The 22,453-nt window shown below is 37.7% G+C and overlaps 1 protein-coding gene across 1 annotated transcript; it reads right to left on the bottom strand.

Annotated features, from left to right (window-relative positions):
• Window positions 1-428: 428 nt before the first annotated feature.
• LOC139952632 (twist-related protein 2-like) lies at window positions 429-15,053 on the bottom strand. The gene is made up of 2 exons (XM_071951836.1): window positions 13,308-15,053; window positions 429-4,447 (listed from the first exon to the last, which is right to left on the bottom strand). Exons 1-2 carry the CDS (start codon window positions 13,794-13,796, stop codon window positions 4,331-4,333), a joined length of 606 nt encoding a protein of 201 aa, XP_071807937.1. The 5' UTR covers window positions 13,797-15,053; the 3' UTR covers window positions 429-4,330.
• Window positions 15,054-22,453: the final 7,400 nt, after the last annotated feature.

Genomic DNA, 22,453 nt, shown 5'->3' with positions numbered 1-22,453 from the left:
TGGTGATTTTTTGAGTATCAACTTATAGACGATGTAACCTATGATTACGTTCGAACCGCCCTCTGTTGACAATACACTGTATACGTCATATTTCGCCGGGCAAAAAGGACGCGATAGTCATGGTAAGATTGCGTGTACTTTCTAGTTGGCTGCCACTAACACAAAGGTTTTGCCCGGCGGTATGCGAGCGAATCATGTTATGTTTTTCGAGTGACGTCAGAGGTCACATCGTCTATACACTTTGCATAGAATTTTGCAATGCTATACAAGGGAAATCGCTCATCACTGATCTACATAGGCTTAAAGTATAGATGCATCTATTCTCCACATATAAAAAAAAAAAAAAAACACACACATGACACAATATACAAGCTATTTAGGTTTATCATCATTTTTATTTGTTCACGACATCCAGAAATGGAGCCTTTTCGTATTATTATTGTTTTAGGCTGAACAACGAACAAATTTACTAGAGCGTAACTTGAAGTTGGAACCTCCAGATTAACGTGACGGCGCTCTACCAACTGGGCTCACTGAGCCTTATGCTGGCGTTCTTCCTATCTGTCAATATATTTGTTCTGAGGGCAAGTCAGAAGCCATGAAACCTGTAACATGAAGTTCAACTTGGGATCACACCAAAGTGTACGAAACAACCTCGGAAGTTACAGCCCAGGTATCACCTTAAAGAGGGCGGGCGCACCTCTAGTCGGTTATTTTAAAATGTGTCCACAATGTTGTCACATCAGTTGTGTTTTTGAAAGATGGCGCATTAAAACAATACTTCCTTTTTGGGTATAATCTGAGATCAAAACATAAGGCCTACGGGATTTGGAAATAAATTAAACAATTGTTTTTAAATCAGTGGATCGGAAGACGATCTTGGATACAGCCGACGATATTGTCACATCCAGCTTCAACAGGATTGAAAACATGGAATATTTCTAATGCTATATAGAACCATTGGGAGATATTACAAAATGTGAGCTTATAGATGAAATATTCATCCGTCAAATTGTTGTTTATTATTGAGAATACTTGATGAGAAAGTACAATGACTGAAACTATTAGTAATAATAATGGCTTCTTATATCGCGCTCATCAGGTCCGTCACGATGTGACGGTCATGGCGCTCCAACATTATTACCCATAGTCACTGGGCCGTAACACCATCTCAGCTCCTTGGGGAGTGTATATAGCCTTGTACAACAAATGCGCTACTCGGCTAAATCAATTTCAAGAACCATTCCTGCCCTCACATATTATACAAATATTGACTGCTTCGAGTGCTATGGTTAAAACTATGACTCCCGAGGTGATCCCCGGAGCGTTCTATTTTCCCGAGGTTCTATTTTCGGGGATCACCGAGGGAGTCATAGTTTTTAACCATTGCACGAGTAAAAGCAGTCAATATTTGTTTTATAACACCCCAAACATTTCTAAATACTGTACTATTATTATTAAGTTACAGACCTGAATGCTACAATCCACGGACGACGCGAATACAGATTGCAAACACTTTTACTGTGCTGGATGTAGTGTCGTGCAAACCGAAATGGTTACAGACTATTAATTTATCATCTTCGTACACGCAACGGACGTCTTGGTACTGCACGCCGTGTGCTAGTCTTCGGACTAGCGCATGGCAAACCGACGCACTATATATCACACGGCCGTTGTCTAGCAAAACTAAGACATGTCATGTGACGCGCTCTAAACCAATGAGCAGGCAGAATACTTGCAAGGGGTGTTATAAACCCATTTACCCCTGGGTGGACAGAAGCGACTATAGTGTCACGACTGGGATTCGAACCCACACTCTGCTGAAATGATTCACCAGAGTTTGAATTCGGTGTTCTTGTCCGCTCGGCCACGACACCCCAGTAGCTTGAAAAACAAGGTACAGAATTTGTAAATATCTCAGGGGAATGAGTTTCAACTCAAGTAGGCCTGAGGACTATATCAACCCTCCAGAGAAATGGTCCCTTTTAAATTTTACTGAAGATGGGAAATTAGTTTTGAAAGACCCCAAGAACCACAATCGCTAATTTCAAAAACAACGACAATGGTGGCAACAACAGCAGCAACAGCAACAAATAATATACAACTAATTATAAGTAATCCGAAGCATAGAAAAAAATATTGAGTTTTGCAATAATGTTTGTGAACCCCTTTTTAATCTTTGCCCCTCTTTTCTTCTCGATCACTTTTTATCAATTAAAAAAAAAGAAATTCATCACTTTAATAAATATTGTTTTACACCTTGGTTAGTTGTAAAAGACCAGTATTCTCATTTGGTGTATTCCATCATAATATGCATTAATTAACAAAGCTGTGAAAAACTTGCCTCAATGGGGGACTTTTTGGGACGCTTGGTGGCAGCAGACTTACCAGGTAAAATCCATTGTTTTCGGTAATGTGTGCATGTTTAAAACTGCGTAAACAATGGACATTTACCTAATAGTCTGCTGCCACCTAGCGTTCCGAAGTCTTCCATTGGTCAGCGAGGTTGCACGAAAATAAAGGGAAAAACACCCTTGTTGCAAACAGTTTTTGTCCTTTCCTATGCTTGATAAAGGGCTTCAGGCCTGACGTATTTAACTATTTGAGTGGAAAATTACCTGTTTCTCAAAAACTACAATGCTTTATACTATCAACAGATCTCCATTGCTCGTTACCGTTTCAGTTTTTATGCTAACAATTATTTTAAATAATTAACAAACAAACACCCCAACAACAAACGAACAAACGACCCAACATCCCTCTAATATTAATAATCATATCCAGGGGTCATGTCAAATTCATCTCACTCTTTTGAGTCAAAGTATCATTCAATTGGCGTTTATATTTATTTTTTAATTATCTGGATTACATTTATTTATGTTTACCTTAATAAACTTTATTTATTTGAAAACAATAATAAACAATGCTATTGATCAAGCGATTTAAAACAATATTACAGTGATAACTCAAACCAAATGACAAGAAAAAAAATCAACAAATGGCATATCATAGTGCCTAACATACATTTTGTACAATTGCAACGAGCTATCAACGTAACTGTTCGTGTCATGTTTTACGTTTTCTACGTCCATGGTTTCACCATCACGATGACGCAATAGTACATCGAATAATCGCGGGAACTTTGAAGTGCGTATCTCGTTTAGTTCATCCAGTAGCCTACGCTTCATTTACGTTTTCAATAGGAAACTTTCTGACCATAAATGTTTAATACCGATGCCCCCTATATTAAAGCCATTATACACTTTCGGTACAGAAAAAAAAGTTCACAGATTTACAAATAATTTACAGGGTTTACAGAAGGTAATGGTGAAAGACATCTCTTGAAATATTTTCCATGAAATGCTTTACTTTTTTAGAAAACATTAAAACAATATCAATTCTCGATAGCGAGAATTACGGATTTTTTTTTAAAACACATGTCATGACCCGACGAAACGCGCGGAAACAAGAGTGGGTTTTCCCGTTATTTTCTCCCGACTCCGATGACCGATTGAGCTTAAAATGTCCACAGGTTTGTTATTTTATATATTAGTTGTGACACACGAAGTGTGGGACTTGGACAATACTGTTTACCGAAAGTGTATAATGGCTTTAAGGTCGAATATTGAATGCAATATACCGAAAGTCCATTTAGTACGCTTGATTTTTGCCCTCCTAGTGTCATGCATTGCCAAGTCTCCTCCACACACCCAACATAGTTCTTAAATTCTCATTTCTCATCATTTTGAATGAAGATTACTACTCCATCACTTTTTCTCAAATGAGGGCAAAGATGTACCACCTTTTTACTTTCTCCAATGGCGTTGGCAACAGTGAAGTTTTTCTAGCCTTTTAAGATACCCCTCCTTTATTCATAGTTAGCCACACGATTCAACTCGAAGCATTTGAGACACAACGTTATGGTCATAAGTCCTCTCAGAAGTTGATACCTGCCACAGCGTTAACAACATCAATCATGTACCGTTGGAAGCTTTGACCAAATATTGCATAAAGATTGTCTTAGAGCTTCCAAATGTTTGCCTTACGTCCACATTGGTAAAGATGTTCACGAACTTCCAAATGTTTGCCTTTACGTCCGCATGGAAACAACTATTCAAGAACTTCGAAAAGATTTCCCTCGCGTCCGCATGTTTATGACGTTCGCGAACTTCAAAGTATGTGCCTCATCATGTCCGCATGGTTAAGAGGTTCAAGAACATTTCGTCCAATCGAGTTCTGCCGACTGCAGCGCTACTGTACAGTAACGGGTGACATTTTGTCACCAATTTTGGCAGCATGTAACGGTGACACGGACACAGTCGTCGTCGTGTTACGGTGACTCTGACATGACGTCACTTGCCGTATCCGATCGGCCTTCCTTTTCACATTCTTCCGATGTTGTGTCGTCGGCCATGACTGGTCTGGAGCTGATTGCAAAGGGCCATGTCTAAAAACAAGTTTAGAGGAGAAATTAGTTTATTTTCCACAAACTTATGAAGTAAAATATTGTTGTGAAAAATTGATAAATAAATTGCTTTGAAGTTTGTAGATAAAACATTGGTAATGAAACACATGTTCACATATTTGCATACGACATCGTACATGGTATACGTTTGTTCATAACTTGGAAAAACTCCCTTTGAAATATCTATGCCTAAAAAGAAGGGATATGTTTGGATAATTACTCTATAATCAATTATAATAACAACTTTTGGTTAGAAGACTAGAGCAGCTTTAGATAGTATAAAGCATTTGAGAAGCATTTCACTTCGAAGTAAATTGTTATGTAAAAAAAAAAAAAAAAAATATCAGTTTTCATGCCCTAAAGTATGAACCTGAGAAGCGTTACTGTTTTATTTTATAGTTTTATTTTGTACATCTACATGGGCAATTCCATGGTCAGGCGCATTATACTTTTCTCTGTCATTTCTTGATCTTGGAGCTAGTAGTTCTATGTGAGATATTCTTTCCGATAAGTTTATAGACTGGTTTGTACTTGACACCCAAGGCTTTGAATTGATGACATTAGAAATGTTCTGGGCTTTGTGTTATTGATGTTATAAAGCTGTAAAAAGCGGTCAGTCGTATTATACAAAAAGGACATGGTTAAAAATACACTAGTCACAATTCAAAGTTTCCTCTAACTAAAAAACTTGCGAAACTGTTACTACATGAAACACAACTCTTGTACATGAGTATCCAACAGGATATTTGGGGTGTCGTGGCCGAGTGGATAAGAGCACCGAACTCAAGCTCTGATGCTTCTGTTCAGCAGAGTGTGGGTTCGAATCCAGGTCGTGACACTTGTGTCCCTGAGCAAGACACTAAACTATAATTTCTTCTCTCCACCCAGGGGTAAATGGGTACCTGTGAGGGCAGAGATGGTGCTTGTGATTGGTTTAGCCATGTAGCGCATATAATTGTCGCACAGGCTGTATACTCCCCAGGGAGCTGAGATGGTTTAAGGAATGATTTAAGGCCCAGTGACCAGGGGTAATAGTGTCGGAAGCGCTTTGAGACCCCGTGAAAAAGCGCTATATAAAAACCGTGTATTATTATTATTATTACTTATAAATGGTCAGCAACTTGAACTTTTAGGTATACATGGCAAAACCATGGTCAGTCGCATTACGGTCAGTGGCATTACAGTTTTTCAGTAAATTTAGCCAATCTTACATGGAGCCAAGCTGAGTTCTTATTTGGCAACATTGGGTTCATTCCTTGTCAACAACTAAAAAGCAAATTGGTTTCATATGTTAGCTATAACTTAGTGGAAAGAAAGTTATGACAACAATTTGATTTTTTTGGTGTCATGTCCATGTTTGCTTGGAATTGCCCACATTATGTTAAAACAATCGTACTGTTCCAAAATCAAAGGTATACTTTGCCTTTAAAGGACCAAAGGCGGTTACCAGTTTAAGCTTGGAATAACTTTTGGGTGCACTCTCCAGTTATGCCCCAGACGTGCCCTTTGCCCGTCATTAGCTCGAATAAGAACCCTAGTCTGACACACTTTTTTTCAAATCGGGTGTTTAATAGAACCATGAAAAGTTTGTTTTGAATATTTTAGGTGGAAATGACATAAAAATCACGCCTCGGTTATTTGGCTGATTTGTTTTTTTCTCCCCCCATTATTTGAAAACAAAGTGACGATGAACTTAAACTATAGAGCGGTGCCTTTTGAGTTCCTGGTGGTCCAATGGGGTTTTATGTGTGTTTCGGCGGCGCGTGGACGTTTATTGTTATAGATCGGTGCGTGTGTAATGAGGTTTGTTTAACTTGAGATTGTGCTGTTAGACACGTTCGGTTCTGAACTAGAGCTGCGCAATGTCTGTTTATAATGTTTCAAGTGCTTGATCGAATTTTGGCTTTTGACTGAATGATGCCTTGTGTTTGACCTACTTAAAGGCAAATTATACCTTGTGTTTTTGGAATAGGCTCTATCTCAGATCTTACATTTTCGGACATACAAACATGTTTCTTAAAGGCAGTGGCAACTATTGGTAATTACTCAACATAATTATTAGCATAAAACCTTTTTTGATATTGAGTAATGGGAGCTGTTTAAAACACTGTGAGAGATGGCTCCCTCTGAAGTAACGTTGTTTTCGAGAAAGAAGTATTTTTCCACGAATTTGATTTCAAGACCTCAGATTTAGAACTTGAGGTCTTGAAATCAAGCATCTGAAAGCACACAACTTTGTGTGCCAAGGGTGTTTTTTCTTTCATAATTATCTCGCAACTTCGACGACCGATTGCGCTCAAATTTTTCTCAAGTGAGAAGACTGGTCTTTGACAATTAACAATAGTGTCCGCTGTCTTTAAACTGCTTTACTTTCGACAGCTGCAGTAGGGTTCTATCAAAACGTTTTTATCGTCATTAATTTTTAAAAGTGATTACCAAACGTATACATTATTCCCTTCACAGATAAAGTATAGACGATAGAAATAGGGGGGAAATTATGTTTCAATCTGGACATGTTACCGACTACCTAGATCATATCCGTGTAATAAAACTTGACTTGTCGACATGAACGAGCGCGTAGTCCAATGAGCGTACATATTGACCGTTTGCACACAAACGTAGTCAGGGAATTTGATAGGATGATTACAGTTTGGTTGATCAATTGAAAATGTGTGGGTGTAGATAAATTTAATCTGCACAAAAAACAATGATAAACCTGCCATTAAACAATATATATGTCGTACTCAATAAAAGCAGCAGCAACAGCAGCAGCAACAACAACAACAACAACAACAACAATTTCAAACAACAACAAAGTCAGCAAGTGCAACAAACAAAACCAAATGCATCCAAGACGTACATTACTAATCAATCCGACGCAACTTATCAAAAGACATCAACAACAACAACTACAACAACTACGATCAACCATAATGTCCTATAATTTAAACTTGAATCAGATTCTGACCATTCGTATAAACCATGTTATTACAGACGACAGTTTTGCCACAAACACCAGCCTGTAAATTTCACTAACAAGCTTGTTACATTTCCTCAAGTTATAAAACCCACTTTTATTACCTCCATAACTTGCGAAAGTGAAACGACACTCAATAAAAATTGGTACTTTCACACTCTTATACTGCCACCAGCCAAGACTTCCACTGTAGTTTGGGTCTCTATAGAGTTTGTAATGTGGTTTGAACAGTGCAGTACCACCACTGATGTATAGTAAAGTAAATGAACTGGTCTACAAATGGTCTCATAAAATGCAGCAGTACTGACTGGCCATATGATTTAAAACTGTCATAAAATGTAAGCCTTGTAAACATAACTTGTCTTTTGTTTTTTACTGCTTTCAATTCGCACATTTTGTTATAAAGGCAAAATATACTTTTGGTTTTTGTAACCGTTTGGTTATTTTAATGCTATGGGGATGTAGGTCTATACAACAAAACTAACCTGTAAAACTTTCATTTTAAAATATGAGTTGTTGTTTTTTGTAGATATCGCTGGTAACCAAGAACGGTAAAGTCCACGCAGGAATAATGATCCATAGTTTGCGCACACAATCTGAGAAACTTTCCGTCATAAAGTTTCTCAATTTTAAATTTTGAGGGATAAAAACTTTACCTTGAAGTGAAATGATTATATAAAAAAATTGGAATGATACATTCTCTTTAAAAAAATCATTGTGGAGTTTTAATTGTGCGACACTTTGTGTTGTTTATTTTATGTGACATTCAAATAGTTTTTTTATAACGGTATTGTCTTAAAGGCAGTGGACACTATTGGTAATTACTCAAAATAATTAATAGCATAAAACCTTACTTGGTAATGAGACATGGGGTGAGGTTTGTGGTATAAAACATTGTGAAAAATGGCTCCCTCTGAAGTGACGTAGTTTTCGAAAAGAAGTTCTTTTCCACAAAATTGATTTCGAGACCTCAGATTTAGAATTTGAGGTCTCGAAATCAAGCATCTGAAAGCACACAACTTCGTGTGACAAGGGTGTTTTTTCTTTCATTATTATCTCGCAACTTCGACGACCGATTGACCAATTTTCACAGGTTTGTTATTTTATGCATATGCTGAGATACACGAAGTGAGAAATCTGGTCTTTGACATTTACCAATAGTGTCCAGTGTCTTTAACCTTCAAAAATCTCCAAATGTGAAATTTGAAAACTTAAAGGCATTGGATACTTTTGGCATAAATAATTGTTATCAATTGCAACGAGCAAAAATGGAGAGCGGTTGGTAGTATAAAATTTGTTGAGAAACGGCTCCCTCTGAAGTAACGTAGGTTTTTTTATGAGAAAGAAGTAATTACTTACTCAAATATTAAAAGACTTCATTCCTGAAAACCTGTATAGGCATCTGAAGGCACAAACAATTATTTAATTTGTGACTTCTTTTACTCATTTCTCAAAAAACTACCGCGCCTCAGCAAGTAATATTTTAAGGGAAGTTTTCTACTATCATTATTCTACCCGGCACATAATCCCTCGATCCCCAAAACTACGACCGTGGAGTTCCACATTAAAAAGTTACACCGGTGAAGAGGTTTTTTACATCCCTCTGATCTTCCAATCGTAACCCTATAAAAAATAAAATAAATACGACGGCAGATGAAATCGCCTTGTGTGGTTGAAGCACTTGACATATACAAATGATTGCTAAGCCGAGTTTGACTGAAAAGGGCAACTGTTTGCAAGGTGATACGGTGGAACGGTGTTGTGTACTTCGTCATCAGTCAAAAAGTATTTAATTAAACATTCAAGAGGGTCGTGCCCGACCACAGACAGTCGGCAAAACCCTTTCAAAGTGAACTGACATTGAGGCAGTCGGCAAACCCCTTCCAAAGTGGACTGGCATTGTTTTTAACTGAGTTGGCTTAAAGGAACGTTACAGAATTGGTTAGAAACAAAAATCGTGAAGATCACAGATTTACATGAAACTTACACGGTCTAATGATGATGATAGTAGAAAACATCCCTTGAATAAATGTCATATTAGTTGATGAGAAATAACTAACCTAATTTCGCGTTTTGAGTTTATCGCTCAGTGAGCCTTTTATTCATTTTTGTTTTGGGTATCGATGCTATGAAAAATTTGTAATCGGTTTTTCACTTTTCTTTCGTGACCCAGATGGCCGATCGATCTCAAACTTCTACAGTTTTATCAGTTTATGTATATGGTGGATAACATAATGTGCTTACACTGCCAGTAACTTTTTTTGCTAGCAAAACCAATTAATGTTCCTTTAAAAAATAATGAAGTTTTGCAATGGAAAAAAATATAAGGGTGAAGTGTTTGAAATGGAAAGGAATTCTAGTGAGACTAATGCTTGGGGTCGAACAAAAACAAATTGACTATAATGTGGGACTAGAGCCTGCAACCTCTGGTTCATCTGTCGCTGTCGCTTTAGAATTTTTTTAAAGTTCAACCCAATTTTGTTCATGGTTCTTCCCTTTCTTCCCATGTGATTTATTATTTGAAAATAGGTCTTACATGCGATTTGTTTGTTACATTTGGCAAAACAAGAAACTCAAAAGTGTTTATTATCTTGCCTTTCCAACTTCTTTCTTTCTCATATTGGTTGAGGGGGACGGTGAGTAGTGTATTTTAATCTTGCTTAGCAGATAAAGGAGGCGATATGAGAGAAGTATTTCACAGTGAGAGGGAATGAGGGTAGCCCCGCCCCCTAAATCATTGGTAACTAATGAAACAAAAAATAATCATTGAAGGCAGTGGACACTATTGGTAATTACTCAAAATAATTATTAGCGTAAAACCTTTCTTGGTGACGAGTAATGGGGAGAGGTTGATGGTATAAAACATTGTGAGAAATGGCTCCCTCTGAAGTGCCATAGTTTTCGAGAAAGAAGTAATCTAAACGCACACAACTTCGTGTGACACAGGTATTTTTTCTTTCGATGACCGATTGAGCTCAAATTTTCACAGGTTTGTTATTTTATGTATATGTTGAGATACACCAACTGTGAAGGCTAGTCTTAGACAATTACCAATAGTGTCCACTGCCTTTAAAAAAAATACTTTGGAGAAATGTTGATGGTCTACTATAAAACATTGTTACAAGCGAGACCTTTTGAAGCGATAGCGTGAAGCCTTTCTTAGGCATCTGAAAGCACCGTTTCTATGCAAAAAGTGTGTTGTTTTCTTTCATTTAGTTTCTTGCAACTTCGATGACCAATTGATCCAAGATTTCCACAGTTTGTTTAATTGTATGCATGTTGGAAAGAATCAAGTTAGAATACTGGCATTTTGACAATTATACCAATGATTGCCTTCAATTTATTTAAGCATAAACTGTACCAGGGCTTCATAAACTGCAACACGGACCATATTCCAGTAATTTCAGCACTGAACTCTGCAGCCTAACAAATCCTCAATCGGGTATTTCTACACAAACATGTCCTTGTAAAGATTTACAAATCTATCTACTTAAAGACACTGGACACTATTGGTAATTGTCAAAGAACAGTCTTCTTACTTGGTGTATCTCAACATATGCATTAAATAACCAACCTGTGAAAATTTGAGCTCAATCGGTCATCGAACTTGCAAGATAGTAATGAAAAAAAAAACACCCTTGTCACATGAAGTTGTGTGCGTTAAGATAGTTGATTTCGAGACCTCAAGTTGTAAATCTGAGGTCTCGAAATCAAATGTGGAAAATTACTTCTTTCTCGAAAACTATGGCACTTCAGAGGGAGCCGTTTCTCACAATGTTTTATACTATCAACAGCTCCCCATTAATCGTTACCAAGTAATGTTTTATGGTAATAGTTAATTTGAGTAATTGCCAATAGTGTCCACTGCCTTTAAAACATCACCGCAAAAGTTCCGTTAAAAAGAGATAAGAAATCTTGTAGGTCTTGTCAATCATACCCGAAGTTGAGTGAAGTATTTATTGAAATTCGAGGCCTGGTTTTCTGCAAAATGTTGGCTGTAATGTCCTTGGTCTACTCTCTACACATACATTATGATTGGCATGAAATTATAAGCCACAAAATTCATCATGGACGTGACAAATTGAATTTTTTTTTTTCTTTTAGCCCCTTCGCTGAAATTTCAGATTAAACATTGAAAGGTTGTTGTTTTCATAATTATGAAAATTATGAGTCAGAGATTATTTAGCCCGAGATAATTTTAGTTGACTCTAGAGAAATTTATTTGCAATATTATTTGTCACATTTCAGTGTTTAAGATCAATCTTTGAGAGAATGTTACAGATTGCTCTTCAGTGCTAATTCCTAATTCCTAAGTCCGGGGGAGCGTTTTATTAATAATTATATTAATAAATATCATAATAATTATCATAAGTTATATAATGTTGATATTTTCTTGCAATCTCTCATATTTCAATGTAAAATGTACACTTGTAGTATTATTGAAGATCAATCTTTGCGACAAATTGTTCTTCAAACATTCCCAAAACTATTTTTTATAAGAGAGCAATAATATCACGAGTTCTTCTGGTGATTTTTCATGGACATTTTCCGTGTAAAACGTACGTATTCGAACATTTGTTAAGATCAATCTTTGTGATGTTTACAGACAGGGATGCTCTTCGCATAATGCTAAATAGTCTGAGATGTTCTGATGAAGTTGTTTTGGCAAAATGTATCACCTTTCAACATAAATATTAGGACTTAAATCAATCTTGAATTGAAGATCAATATTGTGGTTAATGTTAAATGGTTAATCCAAGGAGGTAGAACCACCTTGTTTATGGTTATTCTGAGCACAATTCAACATCATTAGGTCTTGTTCACGCGTATCCCCCAAACAGAAATTTCATCTTGCAAATAAAATTGGACTGGTTTAAATTTTTCTTTCATCAGACCAAATGAATTCGTTGCTATCTTTGGATTAAAAGAAAATCATGATTTTTGACCCAAAACAGCTTTCCATAATGTAAAACGCGTAACGTACCGATAAGCAAGTCGGAATAAGAACGGTGCCCGAATTAGAACATTTAGTCTTTTGAGCGAGTCGTTGCGACTTTTGGAGTGGGGCATAGACATCTCAAGACATCATTAGGTCTTGTTCACGCGTATCCCCCAAACAGAAATTTCATCTTGCAAATAAAATTGGACTGGTTTAAATTTTTCTTTCATCAGACCAAATGAATTCGTTGCTATCTTTGGATTAAAAGAAAATCATGATTTTTGACCCAAAACAGCTTTCCATAATGTAAAACGCGTAACGTACCGATAAGCAAGTCGGAATAAGAACGGTGCCCGAATTAGAACATTTAGTCTTTTGAGCGAGTCGTTGCGACTTTTGGAGTGGGGCATAGACATCTCAACTTGACCACATGGAACTAATTGTAAAAACACTCGTTTCTTCATATTATTTCATAAATTCTAATCAACCGACAGTTTACTAAAATACCACAAAATAAGTCGAGAAAAATGTTAAATAAAAGTTCTACATGTTTTATATGAAATTTCACAATCAGTATGAAAGACTATGTAAAATGGTTTAAAATACAACTGCCGAGCAATTCAATTGCAAACCATTATCAATGACGAACAAAGTTCTGTCTTTTCTACTTTTGTTTACAAATATTACGAAAGAACTTTCCACGATGATGGTTCAAATAAACAAAATAAGAGTAGCTAAACAATGGGTTATCAAGATAGATATGTTGTTGTTAACATTAAATAAAATAAACGCTGTTGTTGCAATTATAAGAAGACTTCAATGGGATTGATTTTATGTTTGAACACAAAAACGCAGCAAGAAGTGGAGCTCAACCCCCGTCTTTGTCAAGATTTAAAACTTAATTTGAAGGTTTTTATTTATCTTACCAGATTCAGTGGATGTACCATCGTACCGTCCAGCGTGTCATCTTCAAGAATCTTCCTCAGATGTGAAATATAACTTGATGCCAGTCTCAACGTGTCCAGCTTCGAGAGTTTAGTGTCCGGTGGCACCCACGGGAGGCTCGTCTTAAGCCGTGTAAAAGCCTTACTGAGCACCCTCATCCGGCACCGCTCCCTGGCGTTGGCGGCATTCCGCTGCAAGGGTTTGATGGGGGCTCGCGAGCCGCTGCCCCGTCGGCCTGACGCTCCCGAGGTGGTGGTGGTAGTGGGGGCAGCATCGGTACTACTACCGCGGCGTTTGCCTCTACTATGCGGTGGATTTCGATTAACCTCGGTGTTTCTGAGCACAATCTTGGTTGAGGGATTTAAACACACGTCTAGATCCAACCGTTCCATCGTGTTATTGTTGTTGTTTAAGTCCTTGAACTCCTTCTTATCATGGGCCCTGATAGATCGTTCTTGTAGGTGAAACATTAGGTCGGCTAGGTGAAACTCTTAAGAGTGTCCTCCTCCGTGGAATGATGAAAGGAGGGGACAACGAGGAGCAAATCACCCCGTCCAACCCTGTGATACTCAGGGCGATGGATCGCTAGCCGTCACCCCGTGCCTGGTTAGTGTCCGGACTTTTGGATCAAACTCAAAGCATTGCAGTGCTGTTAATTGTTTTGTTATTAAAGTAAATCGGTGAAGTTTCAGTTTTCTGACCACGGACTGTGTCTTATCAGACGATTGTGGGCACTAGAACTATGTACACAATTTACTCTTTGTTTCAGTCTTTTCTTTGGTGATTAAATACTGTTCAAATGTCAGATTGAACTAAAAAAAAACATGTACGTGTCAACGTTGATGTTAATTATGCGATCAACTTTCTAAAAGCTTTTTCGTTCGTGTTTCTGTAAAATAGCACGCGTGTTTCTGAATGAAAGATCAATGGCGTAACGATGTGAATGACACGGGGTAAACAAGTGTTAGAGAAGGCATTTGACTCAGTCTTTCTACTACTGTAATGTGTACAAATTATTTCAATCTTAGTTCTTCATAAAGTAAATAGTGAATATGCAACAGGAGCACCACAGCCCGACTGGCCGGTCCCGGGGGCCGATGATCCGCCGCGGACGGTACTGGTTGCTTGCTCCTAACAGTCACACGCCTTGAAAAAAAATCGGTCCTCCGGTTAGGTTGGTTGAGTCGATCCTTAAAAAATCGTCACCCAATCAACATTGACGTCCAGCGAAGAATAACGTCCTCTACAATTTTTGTCTTTAGAAATGAAGGACCAACCGGTTATCAAGACAGACAGTGTGACGAACTTGCTCTGGTGACGAGTAGCGTCTTTTTAAGACATGTAAGACGTGATGTTGTTGGGCTCTTTTTTACCTGCTAGATTAGAACTCTGTCTTCACTTGCGTTGCATCGTCCCAAGGCAGTGCTCAACACAAGTTTTTTTTTACAATTTTTAAAATTGTCAACAAAAATGTTTTTCCAGCTGATGTTGTATTGCTTGATATGATCTAGTCTAGAGTAGGTCATGAAAGTCCATATTGCATACCATCAGTCATCAATGATGGTCAGACTTTCCGAAACCACTGGCCTTGGTGGTCGGGTGGTAGTAGTAAGCTTGAAGTAGTGTCGAGGGTCAAATACGGATAAGTGACGGGCGGTTGGTGAGAACACGCTCGCTGAAGGAACTTCGGAGGCAAAGTGGCGTCACTCTCTCGCTCGAAAACAAGAATGAAGTCCAGGATTCTCAATAATTATTTTGCAGAGTAAGTGTCGTTTTATTCCCTTCTTGCTTAAGAGACTACAGTGGTAACTTTCCCACGTGGACTAGTGAAATTTACTTTTAACACTGCACGTGATGGAAACCTTGGGCGAAGTGTTGCGCAAGCGCATGTGATGCGTGAACGATTTGCATTTAACGATACCACAGAAACAATAAACCAAATCGGGTAACACTTCCGCTGTTGATCCTCGTAGTAGGCCCCCGTGGTCTCTGCTTACGTTGTCAATGATGTTGTTTATTTTATAAAAGCTTAAATACAAAGTACGGGTCCTTGCTCTATGATACTAGATTGAAATTCGGAAATTCTGTTACTTGAAAATGTGAATTTGATGACAATTTTCACTGGTTAAACTCCATGGTCGTCCATATGTGGTTGTAAAAGGGAAGTATGTTTGGTAATTTTTTACTCAATTGTCCATTATACAATGCGCTTAGGGAACAAATGCTTTACTTTGTGAGTGGAAATAATGCACATTTTCAGCTGTTTACTAACAGTGAAAAATTTGAATTTCTTATGAGTTCTACAGATGAATCTATTATTAAGTGTGTTGCCAAATTCGTCTTTTTATTTATGAATTTAAAAGAAAAATATAATGTCTGATTACCTCTGTTTACTTTATTTTTCTCCTGCCAATGTATATTAAAATAATTCAGGTTTAAAATGTTGATGTAACCCTCCCCGGGGGTTAAGGGGTGTGTTCCAAGTTGAAATAAAAAATAAATGAATGAATGAATGGTAATCACTATTCAAATTAATGGCATGTTAAAACATGGGTTTTGGGGCTTTCTTTAAAAGCAATTTGAGAATTATAGTAGTGCGGTGATGTGAAAATGAAGTTTTATGCCCCACAATTTGAATATCAGATTGTGTATTTGGAATGTTCTTTTTGCATTGACATTATTCGCTCTTGATTCTCGGCGATATTATCTCAAACACACTTCAGATTTATCGCATGTACATTTATGTAAGATTAAAATAATCGAATGGGTAAAAAAATTCAAATGCTTCGTCTTTAACACGGGGATTATGTTAAAATGAAGGTATATGACGAACGCAGGGCCCCAATCAATGGATGGAATGGGAACCAGCTTGAACTGTTTTGGGCTATAAACCCGGGCTTGGTAAAAAACCATATAAACAATTTATTATACTACTCTCTTGGTTTAAACTGTATCCAGATCAATATATTATAACCAAAATTTCTATCGGTAATCCCCATTTTTCTCGTTCAGATGGTTTGGCATTGTAGTAATCATATTACCGATCGGATTTGTTAAAAATCGCATAATTCAAAGGTTACATCGCTCTTGTCTGAACTTAACCACCTTTTGGCGAAGATGGTCTCTCTAAGAATTCGGGTGGGGTGAGCACACGTGTAACATCTTATTGTGGTTGGGTAGGGTGTAGGAAAATAGCTCTGATTTGACAGTGAAATATCTATAAAAATAATTAGGAGATTTGATGTTTTCGTCCATCGGCCTGTGTACAAAAGTCCAGGCTCTCTGGCTCCTTTTTAAACATGTGGTAAGTTTATCATACAATGCTATGGTGCAGAGCCCATGACATATTTTCTTCAAGTCTCGTTCCCACATCCATCAACCTCTTCTCAAGCCACAAGGAGATAGGGGTATTAGACATTCCCACCCCAATTTCCACTAGGGGCATCTACTCCGGTCAGTTAAGGCAAAAAACCTTGAAAGTCTAATTTGGGAGATGGGAGAACATCAGTCAACTCTTTTGTTACCCAAACATTTGGAGTAATTTGTCATGCGCCCGGGGTTCCAACAAGTAACAAAAATGTTGCAACTCCGTAGAACTGACACCCAATCCTTCCGAATGGCTCGGAGCAAGCAACATGTCAGCAAGGGGGCCTTCCCCGTCAAATTAGCCTAAATAACGGCATGGGTCAGCGAGTCTAAGCTATTCCAAAACAAGCTCTACATTATCAGAGGGGATTCGACAACTAATTAAGTTGGACTGCTCCTCAAAAAAACTTACATCTACCCCAGAAGCAGGCATGCAAGGACCCTGTTACTCAGGGTGAAAAAGTTTGATTAGTTTTTTTAAAAACCCGAGTATCTTCGGAGAATACTCAGAATATTTTGGTGAAAATAACACGAAGAGATCAAAGGAAAAACCGATTTTTAAGGTATGGTCATAGATTGGTTTTTGTCAACGTAGTACTGATTTATTGGCAACATTTTATAAAGAAATGTGCAAGGAGTGTAACATTTGAAAGTTTCAGTTGATTGCAGTGTCTATACTTACAGAACAAAATAAGCCGCAATATTTTCTCGGGAACGTCGAATTTTCTTTATGGACGAATCCATCCACATATAGCTAGGTGACAGCGGGTAGCATTCATGCACCGACACCCACTCCTTAGAAAACCGAGAAACGAAGCCATTATACACTTTCGGAACAGAAAACAAACAAAAAAATCACAGATTTACAAATAACTTACAGGGTTTACAGAAGGTAAGAGTGAAAGACTTCTCTTGAAATATTTTTCCATGAAATGCTTTACTTTTTGAGAAAACATTAAAACCATTATCAATTCTCGATAGCGAGACGAAACGTGCGGAAACAGGGATGGGTTTTTCCCGTTATTGTCTCCCGACTCCGATGACCGATTGAGCCCTAATTTCCACAGGTTTGTTATTTTATATATAAGCTGTGATACACGAAGTCTGGGCCTTTGAACAATACTGTTTACCGAAAGTGTATAATGGCTTTAATGCGTAAAACTCTTCTAAAAATTCAAATGTTTTTGAGGTGAAACAATTATCCAAACATACTGCTTTGAAGAGAATCTGTCCTCAAAGTACTTTATACAATCGACAGCCGCAGTCCTTCTATAAAGTTCTACAAGTAAAGTTTTAAGAGTAACAATGAATATGAATATGAATAGTTAACTTGCGGGTACAACCATGAGTATGCTCATGAATGAGTGGTGGCTCTGAATTGAAGGAGTGGTGGCTCTGAAGAGAGCCGGTTTGGTCTCGACGTTTCGAACAGTATACTCTGCTCGTCTTCAGGAGAATGGAGTACGAGCAGAGTATCTGTTCGAAACATCGAGACCAAAACCGGTTCTTTTCAGAACCACCACTCCGTCTTCAGGAGAGTGGAGCAGAGGATACTGTTCGAACCGTCGAGACCAAACCGGCTCTTTTCAGAGCCACCACTCCTTTAAAAGAGATTTTACTCGTGGTTAAACCCGCATGTTTACTATTCATATTTATAGTTTCTCTTATTCTGGTCTTTAGTTTGTGTTGAGTATTTTGCAATCTATAACCATACTTTTAATGAACAGAACGCTGATTAAGCCTGTACACAAAGACTTTAAGCCTACCGTTTGTAAAAATGCTAGGTTCGACTTGTTTTGCCAATTTGACCTGAAAATTGAATTAGAACATATTCAAAAAATGAAAAGCTTTCAGGTAAACGGCAACAAGACCCTGGCATTATAAATATCACGTCTATTTACCTATGTATACATGTACTGTATATTGAAGGTAATACATGGATTTTGTGTACTGTATGTTTTTCGTTTTGAAGCGGCATCAACATTCTTAAAGGGACGAAATAATTTGTAAAAGTAATTATTTACGTGTAATTTCAATTGAAAAGTGGTTTCCATAATGGCCGGACCTGCATGCATTACTACAGTAACATGGGTTGTAAGATCCGTTGGCTCATTTAGCCAGTTTGAAACGACCGTACAAGAGTTTGAGAATGTGTAGACCATGTGAACCTTGTTTACAATAAGTGTGACGTTGTCCATTCTTTCAGTATTCTGGCAGGCACAATATTGCACAGGTTCTATGGGAAAGTTGACATTTTGTGTCATAATTTCCACATAAATCCAAGAACTATGAAAGTAAAAGCTGGAAAATTTTGAGATGTGCCCCCTTTCATCATATCAAAAACTGATAAGAATTGGACAGTACAATCTCCTTAAAATATAAGGTTTTAAGATTTCTTCCATTAGGCTGTGTACAAATCTTGCCTGCCTGCATGAAGTCCAGGCTCTGTGGCTCTTTTGTAAACATGTGATGTCACAGGTCACTATAGTCTATAAGTCGATACATGTAGAGCCCCCTTTTTCTGATTAAAAACAATTCGTTTTTAGCCGGTTTGCCTCGACGTTTCGAGGAGTATACTCTGCTCGTCTTCAAAAGACAACTCTTCGTAAAGCATCCATACTTAATGTTCTAACATGGATATCACTACACCGTTACCAGGAAAACTTTCAGTTAGGATGTGTTACTTTCCAGTCAACGACAGTCATCAAGAAACCATGGTAACTAATCGCCCCTTGTCTAAACAGTTGATTTAGGGTTCAACGGACCAGAGTAGTTGGTTGAATTCGCCCTGAGGCCCCGGGCTGGGGTTGAAGTGCCCAGGTCAACAGATCAGGCCTAGCATTGTTCCCGCCATCATTCAAGATCATAATATGTTTCAATTCAACCAGTACTGCATAATGATATAACACAAGAAAATTGTACTTTTTTTGTAGATGAGTTTTATTCTGTGAAGAGCCCAGATTATTCTGAAAATGTTTGATACAAAAGCAAAGTACCATGATAGATGAGGAATTTATTATTTGTTTAACAGAGGGATGGGTGGTTTAACTGTGGGGTGGGTATTTAGGGGACATTCTTTGTGGCAGGACGGCTTTGTAGAGGTGCTGGTCACCTGTTCCTCCTCGCCACTCATTGGCTGGGTATTTGTTAGCTATTTTGCTTCTTTGTTTCTTTATGTATCGATTTGTATATTTATACTTTTATGCCAGTGTAAAGTCTAATAAAACTTAAACTAAACTATAAGCATATAGCACGCTAAAGTGAAGCATAAAGAGGGGTATAATGTTTTTCATATGTGGTTGTAGGCCTACATAGAGCTACCAGTAACGAAAGATGGTTCATCTATTTCTACCTCCAAGATACAATTCCATGGAGTGATACAACTTATCCTTTAATTATCTACAGCACTGAAACTAGGGTAACGTTTTAGGGGGATGTGGCACAAGGGTGTACCTTTTTTTTCTGGGGCACTTTAAAGGAACACGTTGCCTTGGATCGAACGAGTTGGTCTTTGAAAACCGTTTGTAATCGTTTTTTTTTATAAAATGTATATGGTTGGAAAGATGTTTTAAAAGTAGAATACAATGATCCACACAAATTTGCCTCGAAATTGCGTGGTTTTCCCTTTACTGTGCGAACTATTTAAATTTGACTCCTATAAATGGCCGACTGTGTTAGTCGACGAGGTAAAAGGAAAACCGTGCAATTTCGAGGCATGTTTGTGTGGATCATTGTATTCTACTTTTACAACATCTTTCTACTCATATGCATTTTATAACAGACGGTTACAAACGCTTTTCAAAGACCAACTCGACCAATCCAAGGCAACGCGTTCCTTTAAGTCAATTGTAACTGTAGTTTCTGCACTGGGGGAGCATTGTTTTTCGAGTGAGGGGTCAAGGCATTACATGTATCTGTTTCTAAGGGGTTCGTGGGGACACTGAACATTGTGAAGGGGGCGTGGGTAGGGCACACGTGCACCAAAGGTCCTCCGTGGCTCGCACCGCTGTTTCGTAGCATAATAAATGGATATAAAACATGAAAAATAAAGCAAACCCCTTTTTACTCTCGTAAGTTCGAAATTGAAACTTAAACACTGCGTCCAACTGCCACTAACCGAGACTGTTAAATGTGAAAGGTACTAAGTGTGTTTATTGCGAACCACAGGATGGAAATAATTGACTCTTTTTAAATAATCAATCATGCCTTTAATTATTAAAGGAAGACATTCATGTCCTAGTTGCACAGACCTTTCACCTTAAATGTTCAATGTATGGTTAACATCATCCTGAACAGCAATCGCGACAAATTACTCTGGCTTAGATCCTTCCCTAGTACTTAGAAGATGGCTTAATCCGTCAAATGCATTCTGTCACGGTGAGCAATGGGGTCATCCTATAACTTCAACATTAAAGCCACTGGACACTTTCGGAATAGAAAGAAAAAAAGAAAAAACAGTTCACAGATTTACAAATATTTGATTATTTTATTTTTAAACCCGAGTATCTTCGGAGAATATTCAGTATATTTTGGTGAAAATCTGAAAAACTGATTTTTAAGGTATGGTCATAGATTGGTTTTTGTCAACGTAGTACTGATTTATTGGCAACATTTTATAAAGAAATAATTTAAAAACCATGGTAGTCAATTTACTCTTCACAATTTCATTGATGCGTCTTTAACTTTAAAGGCAGTGGACACTATTGGTAATTACTCAAAATAATTATTAGCATAAAACCTTACTTGGTAACGAGTAATGGGGAGAGGTTGGTAGTATAAAACATTGTGAGAAACGGCTCCCTCTGAAGTGGAATTTTCCACGAATTTGATTTCGAGACCTCAGATTTAGAATTATGTTGGTCTCGAAATCAAGCATCTGAAAGCACATAACTTCGTGTGACAAGGGTGTTTTTTCTTTCATTATTATTTTGCAACTTCGATGACCGATTGAGCTCAAATTTTCACAGGTTTGTTGTTTTATGCATATGTTGAGATACAGCTAGTGAGAATACTAGTCTTTAACAATTACCGATAGTGTCCAGTGTCTTTAATGTAAATTATCAAAGTTTGATATATCTTATCTCTTTCCCTATCCAAGACTCGACCTCATTAATACCAAGCAATCCGATTTGATCCATAATGTTTAGACACGTCATATTATAGGCCCGTTGAGCAAGAAAGATATTGGTAGAGCTATGGAGGTAGAAATGGAGGTATGAATTAGAATTCTACCTCCATGCTAGTAGGAAACAAGGTAGTCGCAGTGACGATGTAGCGTTGTGCGCTTTCAAATGCTTGGGGTGAAGCCTTTCCCAGATTCAAACTTTTGGTGCAAAGTTTCCTCTTTCTCTTATATGTAGGGCCTACATGTAAGTTTATTAGGCAAGTTTTTCTGGTAAGTAACTTCATGACCAACAGTACACACTGTATTTAATGGCAAACTTGAAAATGATTTATTTGGCAATGACTGGAATATGATTATGGCAAACTGAAATATGGTTTTGGCAAACTGAATACAATTCTGGTTTCAATAATACAGACGACAGTTTCAACACAAATACCGACCCGTGTATTTCACCAACAAGCTTATAACCTTGACGTGACGTGGCGTGACGTGACAATAAAGGAAAGGTTCCTGAACTTAAATACTTTCCACAATAATGGTTTACCTGTATCTTAGATATATTACGTTATTATTGCACTATAAAAGTCACCAAATTAGTTCAACAGTGCAAAGGAAGTAGAAGCCTACAGAGCAAAA

The sequence above is a fragment of the Asterias amurensis genome, chromosome 20 (assembly GCF_032118995.1).
Source record: "Asterias amurensis chromosome 20, ASM3211899v1".
NCBI classification, from domain to species: Eukaryota; Metazoa; Echinodermata; class Asteroidea; order Forcipulatida; family Asteriidae; genus Asterias; species Asterias amurensis.
Note: the sequence above shows the minus strand (reverse complement) of the source record. Positions and strands in the feature narration are given on the sequence as shown.

Coding starts and splice junctions, on each gene's coding strand:
- LOC139952632 (XM_071951836.1), bottom strand. CDS start 13,796: ATGTTTCACCTACAAGAACGATCTATCAGGGCCCATGATAAGAAGGAG. Junction 4,448..13,307: donor TGGTACATCCACTGAATCTG/GTAAGATAAATA, acceptor ACTTGTTTTTAG/ACATGGCCCTTTGCAATCAG.